Source organism: Varanus komodoensis, unplaced genomic scaffold (genome assembly GCF_004798865.1).
Source record: "Varanus komodoensis strain SLA01 unplaced genomic scaffold, ASM479886v1 scaffold87, whole genome shotgun sequence".
In the NCBI taxonomy this organism is placed as follows: Eukaryota; Metazoa; Chordata; class Lepidosauria; order Squamata; family Varanidae; genus Varanus; species Varanus komodoensis.
The window spans coordinates 1,753,926-1,760,839 of NW_025336565.1; the positions used below are offsets into that span (position 1 = coordinate 1,753,926).

At 64.4% G+C, this 6,914-nt stretch overlaps 2 protein-coding genes across 2 annotated transcripts in view; one reads left to right on the forward strand and one right to left on the reverse strand.

The window, feature by feature from the left end:
- The window catches only part of ACTL6B (actin like 6B), a 12,642-nt gene extending 7,211 nt beyond the window's left edge, over positions 1 to 5,431 (reverse strand). The window contains exons 1-4 of the mRNA XM_044417140.1: positions 5,377 to 5,431; positions 3,540 to 3,701; positions 2,575 to 2,815; positions 13 to 263 (exon numbers count right to left, since the gene is read on the reverse strand). Coding sequence (XP_044273075.1) covers positions 13 to 263; positions 2,575 to 2,815; positions 3,540 to 3,701; positions 5,377 to 5,431 — 709 coding nt within the window. The remainder of the gene's footprint in view (positions 1 to 12; positions 264 to 2,574; positions 2,816 to 3,539; positions 3,702 to 5,376) is intronic.
- Positions 5,432 to 6,671: 1,240 nt separating this feature from the next.
- GNB2 (G protein subunit beta 2) overlaps positions 6,672 to 6,914 on the forward strand; it is a 7,638-nt gene continuing 7,395 nt past the window's right edge. Inside the window, exon 1 of the mRNA XM_044417268.1 lies at positions 6,672 to 6,796. The gene's annotated coding sequence lies outside the window, so the exon portion shown is untranslated. The remainder of the gene's footprint in view (positions 6,797 to 6,914) is intronic.

Consider the following 6,914-nt stretch of genomic DNA (forward strand, 5'->3'; position numbering starts at 1 on the left):
CGGATTCAGCACCCGGCCGGCGGACAGCGACCCGAGCGGCGCGGCGGAGCGAGCGCGCGTCCTGGCCAATCAGCGCCCGCGCCCCCCGCCCCGCCGCCGCCGCCGATTGGCCGCCGGGGGAGACAATGAGCGGGAGCGCGGCGGCGCGCTTAAAGGGGCCGCGGCGGCCGGCCGGGCGGGCCGGCCGGCTGGAGGGCCGCTCTCCCGAACCGGGGCCTCTGGAGCCCGACGGCCGGCGGCCCCACCGGGCCGAGGAGGCGGCTCTGCCGGCAAGAAGCGGGGCGGAGAGAGGCGTGCCTCCGGGGAAGTGCAGAGCGCATCTGCCCGACCGCCCGGCACGGGTTCCAGGAGTCCAGCCGAACTCGGAGCCCCCGCGCACCCCCGTCGCCGAATAGCGGTCGGGCCTGCTGCGCGCTCCCAAGGAGCCCCCGGCAGGCACTCCCGCGGGCGGGCGGGGGTGGGGGCGGGCCCGGCGGAGCGCGCGCCCTGGAGCTCGGCCCGGGCAGGCGGGGGTGCGCCCAGCGGGCGGGCGCGGGCAGGCGGGGGGTTCCCTGGCCTGGAGGGCGCGCTCCCCTGGACGGGCGCGCTCGCCGCGGGGGTCCCGCCGAAGCCGTCTGCGACACGCGAGGCGCGGGGCCCCAGCAGCCCTCTGCCGGCCTCGGCCGCGGACCGGCCGCGCCTTCCTGCACGGGGCGCGCCCGGGAGGCCCCTGCACTGGGCGCTGCGGCGCGCTGCGTGGCGTGGCGGCCGCCGTCGGAGGCGGATCGGGCGCCGCAGCTCGGGGCAGCCGGGCTGCGGGGAGGAGGCCGGAGGGTTCTGGCTTCCCGCGCGGCGGCCGGTGCGCCTCGGAGCCGGACGTAGCTCGGCCGGGGAAGCCTGCGGAGCTCAGGCTGGGCTGGACGGGCGACCGCGCGCGGGGAGCCTCCGCCACGGGGCCCCGAGCGGGGCGTGGGGCACGGCAGCCGGGGCAGCTTCCCGGGGCAGTCGTCTGGCTGCGCAAGCCCTCCGCAGGGAGGCCCCGAGGTAGCCGCCGCCTCTCCCTGCTGGTGGCGCCTGCCCTCCCGCCCCAGGCAGCCCCCGAGCTCGGAGTGGCAGCTTCTCACACCATCCAGGCATTCTGTTGTCCTGTTCCCATGTATTGCTTTACCTGCACCCAGGTGTCTGCCAAACCGCGGCACTCAAGCAACCTTAAAGGAGCAATTAAAATGATGAATTTAAAATACAGCAATTGCAGAACGAAGCCATTAAAACAGCACCCAACCTATCAGGTTGTTCCTCGTATTCACTGGATTTCCACACTCCCCAGCACTGAAGCTGCCTGCGCCGTGTGCAGCAGGTCCCCTCACGGGCCAAGGGCCTTCGCGACAGAAGCCGTGCCCACTGGCTGGCGGATGGGCCCCGCGCAGGAGGGATGCCAGGCCCCCACCCGCCCGAGCTCCTCCGCCCCCGCCAGGTGCAGGCAGGCCGCCCCCGGCCAAGGAGGAAGCCCCTGGCCAGCCGGGCTGCTCCGCGATAGCCTCCCCGGGAAGCTGCCCTGTCCCTTTTGAAGCCACGCAGACACGGCCGCTGCCATGTCCCGGGGCAGCACCTCCCACAGCAAGCACCTCGTGAGGAAGGCCTTCCTTTCTTCCACCCCACACGTCCCGGCAATCAGCTGCACAGGAGGAACTTGGGTTCAGGTGTTACGGGAGAAGAAGGAACATTTCTCACTACTTTCAGCACAGCGTGTGTTGGTAGCAGTCCCACCACGGCTCCGCTTCCTCGCCTTCTTCCTGGGCTGAGCGGTCCCCGTTGTAGCTTCTCCTCGCAGGGGAAGCCCCAGATCATGCCCATCGCCCTTCTCCATATTTTGTCCTCCTCTCACTCGTATCTTGACCGTGACCCCATGAGAGAGCTCTCCCGGATCCCGGCCCTTCGGGGCCAACCCACAACTAGGCCCAACCGTGAGCCCAAGTCTCCAGTGGTGCATGGTGTTGATGCCTCGGACCAGGGGCCCAGGGGGTCCGGGTTCAAGCTCCCCCTCAGCCACAAATGCACTGGGCGAACCTGGGCTTCTCAAACTAGCCTACCTCACAGGGTTGTTGTCATGGTGAAGATGAGCTGGAGCGGAGGAGGAGCATGACAGCCGCCCTGGCTTCCTTGCAAGAGGAAGCACAGCAAATATCCATCTGATTAATTAAATCATATTATTGGATTTTATCTGGCCAGGGCAGCTTATTTTATATTGTATTTTTGTATTTTTATCTAATGTTTATATTTGTAATTTATTATTATAATTATTTTTAATTTATTATTGTAAGCCACCCCGAGGCTTCGGCGAATGGGGCGGCATAAAAATGTTTTAATAACTAAATAAATAAATAAATCCCCATTCAGTGCCAGTTGAAGCCCTGTTCCCCCGACTGAATCATGGAATAGTGGTGCATGAAGGCCATCCAGACCAACCCCCTCCTGCCGCCTCCTGCCTGGCCAAAAGCGCCTCTCCCTGGCCCTCTTTCCGGCATCAGGCAGCCGCTGAGAACTAAAACGGCTCCTTGGGGTTGCTTGGGGAGGAGAGCAGAGCTGGGCGCCCACAGCACGCGGGGGGCCCTCTCCCGCAGAGCTATCATGGACCGGTCCACGGCGTGCGGATGCAGTGGCGCCTCGAGGGCCACCACCGTGCTGGGCGGGAAGCCCCGGAACCGTGCTTGAGCCTGCTCGGGCGAGGGGCCCGGCCCCTGCCGCCTCCCCGTCCCAGCAGAGGCAGCCCCATGGGGAACTGTGTGCAGGCCACCAGACTCAAAGGGCTTGGAAGGCCGGCAGCTCAGGCCTGTTCCTGCAAAGATTCGGAGAGGGTCTGACTTAGCTCTGCGCTTTTCACTATGAAGCGACACTCTAGCAAGGCATCGAAGCGACGACTGTGATTCTCTGGGGCTGGCTTGACTCTGTGGGCTGGAGGCAGGACTCCTGCATTCCCGAGGCGGCGGGGGGGGGGGGGGTTAGACGGCAGGCACCTGTGTGCTTTGGGGACCACGGGTGCAAAGAGCCGGCGGCAACGCCTTCCTTCCGCGTGTAAACCCTTCAAAGGAGTTGCGCAGCCCAGGGGGTCCCTCACCTGGTGGGCCTGGCGCCTCCTCGCCGCTGCCCGACTCCTGCCTGGCTGGCCTTTCCTTGTGGCTTCCCCACCCCAGCTGGGCAGGGAGAGAGGAATGCGAACCTCACCACGGAGGACCCTCCCCTCCCCTCCCCTCCCCTGCAGACAAAGGGGGCGTTCGCCGGGTATTCTGCAGGGCACCCCCAAATGCCCCGAACCGTCTGGAGAGGGGCACCCACGGCGTGTGCCGGCGGCATCGTCCCTGCGCAGGCAGCCCCGGCTTTGGTTGCAGCTGCAGCCGCTGCTTCAGGCTGACGGCCTGGGCCACGCAGGGCAAGGAGCCTGTGAGAAGCCCCCCTAGACCGAGGGGGATGTTTCCCCCTTCTGCCCCCCCATTTTGCTCCATATGGATGGGGTGGGAGGCTTGGCAAGGGGGATGTGTGCCCAGCCGGAGACAGTCCCCTGCCCAACTGCGGCCGAACGGGACAGGCGACGGGGGACGGGGGCGGCTCTGGGGGCGGCTTCTCCTGGACCACGAGGCCGGCGGTGGCTAGGCCGCCCAGCTCGGAGGCCGGGGGCTCCCCGATGCGGAAGCTGGTCCCGGGCGAGGCTGGCCTGGGTGCGCGGGCTGAGCGACACGCCAGGCACATCAGTCCGGAGAAGCGGGAAGCAAAGCTCCCGGGGGGGAGGAGCAGCTCCACCCATGGGGCACCCTCCAGCGGTGCTGGGCCACGACCTCAGCCCCCGCCAACCAGTGTGGCCAGCAATGGGAGTTGTAGTCCCCTCCTGCGCTCGCTGGTGAAGGCAGCAGGGGCAGGACGGCACCTCAGGCGCTCTGCATGATGCGTCGACGCTCAGGGCTGGGGAACAGTGGGGGCAGAGGGGCCAAGCAGGCCACCAGGTGCAGCCTGCGGCAGCGCAGCCATGGGCCACCCCGCCTGGAGGACTGTCCCTTTTCTTCTCGGATGCCTCCCGTGTGGAGGAGCGCACCACCCCTCCCCTCTGGGCGGCTGGCTCCTCTGCCATATTGCTGGGACGGTCGGGAAAGTCTTCCTCGCGTCCAGCCTGCACGGGGGCTCGGCAGCCGCAGCTCACCGTCCCGTGCCCTCCACCTGGCGTGGGCGAGCAGAGCTCCATTCGTCCTCCTCCGCGGCCGCCTCGGGGGCACCTGTGGGCCTCTCTCACGTCGCCTCGCAGCCTTCCTTTCTCAAGGCTGAACAGGCCCAGTTCTTTCAGCCTCTCTCTGTAATTCTTCTTCTCTGGGTCCAGCATCCTCTTTGCTGCCCTCCTCTGATCCCTCTCCAAATTATCAGCATCCTTTTAAAACCTGGGCGCCCAAAGCTGAACGCCGGACTCCAGGTGAGGCCGGACTAGCGTGCAGCAGGGGGGATGAGTTCTTCTGCTCCTGGGAGTGATGCCTGTTGAGGCATCCCAAAATGGTGTTTGCCCTTTTCGCGGCTGCATCACGCTGCTGGCTCATATTTAGCTTGTTGGCTATGACAACTCCACGGCCCGTTTCACTCGCAGGTCCGTTGAGCCAAGTGCTTCCCCATCTTGTACTGGTGCAGACTGATCCTTTTTGTTTCCCAAGGTATTAGCTATTCCACCCAGTTTGGCACCATCCGCAAATGTAATGATTGCTCCCTGGATTTCCTCATCAAGGTCATTCATAAAGATGCAGGAGAGTCCTGGCTGCAGGATGGAGCCCCTGTGCACCAGCTCGTAACTTCTCTCCAGGACGAAGAGCTGGGTGTTGCCAATTCTGCTCTGCGATCTGCTTTGAAGTCAGTTGTGGATCCATCCACCTCATAGCACTTCCGTCAAGCCCACATTTATTAGGATATCATGGGACACTCTGTCAAAACCTTTACTAAAGTCTGGGTAAGTTATGCCCACTATCCTCTGCCCGTTTGGGTGGCAACCCAGCCAAAGAATGAGATTAGATGGTTTGGCATGGCTTATTCTTTCTCACTACCTTTTCTTCACGACTGATTTTTATTATTTTATTATTTTATTAAAATCAGTACAGACTGATTTTTATTATTTTATTGGAGGGATTTAAATTGTCCTCCCAGTTTGAAACTCTTCTCCTGCTCCCCCCTCCTTGGTGCTCGGGGCTTTATCTTCAGTGGCCTGAATGTCTGGGGCTTTCCCTCCTGCCCTTCCCAGGTTGTCCAAAAGCAGAATGCAGACAGAAGTCCAACAGGCCAATCTTTTCTGGAGAACCGGTGCAAGCGAGGCGCTTTTCCAGAGATGGGCTCTGCATCTTGAACCGCTGAATGGAAGGCAGGCAGGCAACTCACTGGTGCGGCTGAATCCTGCCTTGAAAGTCTGCTGCTGAATTTCAGCTCGGCGCATAGCTCTTAAAAGCCTTTGGGGCCTGGACCCATCAACGGCTCCAGCTCCTGGCCTGCCCCGCCACCCCATCGCACAATAGCATGGGGCGCTGCTCTGCTTTCCCACCCGAGAGACTCAGGGGGTGTCCTCTCCCCCTCCCATGCTGATATCCCAGGAGGAACCCCTTACTTCTCGCCACCTTCTTCCCTCCAGTGGGTAGGATTCATGGGCTCTCTAAGAACGCACCAAATGGAGGCAGGCAGAAATTCAAGAGGAGACGGTTTGGGGTAAAGCCGCACCTGTGGATTGCCTGCCTGTCGTGACCCATGTGAAGGCACCGAGCTGAGCCCAGTTAAAGGCCTTCTGGGACTCCTGGGTTCTCTCGAAGGGGTGCAAGCAGGGTCTAGTCACATGGGGGGTCTTTTCAACCCCCCCCCCATGGCGTCGGGAAAAGGGAGGGACCGCGTAGCACACACGGTACAAGAAGGGCGCTTGTGCAAGAGAGTTGTGCAAAAGCGTGCGCCGCTCAGGGCTGGATCCTGCCCTCCCATCCGGGTGGAGCGGCTGCCCTCGGCTGACTCACTCGCAAACCCGTCGGAACTCAGCCGACCGGACCTCCCCAACCGAGCGCCCCCCGGCGGCCTTCGCTACATCTCCCCATCATCTCCAGCTAGCGGGCAGGCTGCCGATGAGAGGTGTGGTCCAACCCATAGGCGAGGTGGCCAGGCTGGATGAGGACGATGGGAGCTGTGGTCCACCCATCTGGAAAGGAGACTGCAACAGATCTTTTCTCCTCAGCCCTTATTGAACTGCGGAAGTGGGGCGTCCTCTAGGAAGCTGGGGGACCCCACCCTCGCACGCTTCCTTAATGGGGGTCTCTGTTGGCTAAGCAGCAAAGACCCCCCCCTAAAAATCGAAGGAGGAGCTTAGCTGGCTCCCCCCCTCAACCCACCACTTGGTCTGCCCCAGACACCCCCTCTCTCCACCAGGCTGCGTGGTCCCTTCCAGCAGCCCTCGCGGGTAGTTCCCTTTTTATTACTTTCGGGGAGGGGGGGCCGCCCGCCGGCCCCCATCGCGGCTCTTCCTCTCCGCGCTTTCGCCTCTTCCCTCTCCCTCGGAGGGACTTGGTATCGCCCGGTCCGCCCTCCTCGCCAGGCGCTGCTTCGTCCGCGTCCGGCTCTGGGCGCGGCGCTGGAGCCGCATCACCGGGGCCGGGTGGGGCGGGATCGTTCCGCGCGCCCCACAGTCGAGTCCCGGCCGCGCCGCGCGCGCTCGGGCAGCCTCCGCAGGCACGGCAGAGCGGGATCCTTCCGCCCCCGGGGCAGCGGCAACGAGTCCCCCGCCCCCACCCGCGACGCGGCGGCGGAGGCGGCGCTGCGGCATCAGGTACGCGGAGCCGGCGGGGGGCTGGGTGGCGGCGGGGCCCCTCCGCTTGCGCGGCGCCGCTCCGCGCCCCAGCCGGCGACCCCAGCAAGGCGCCCGGCGGTGCAAGCAGGGGAGCCCG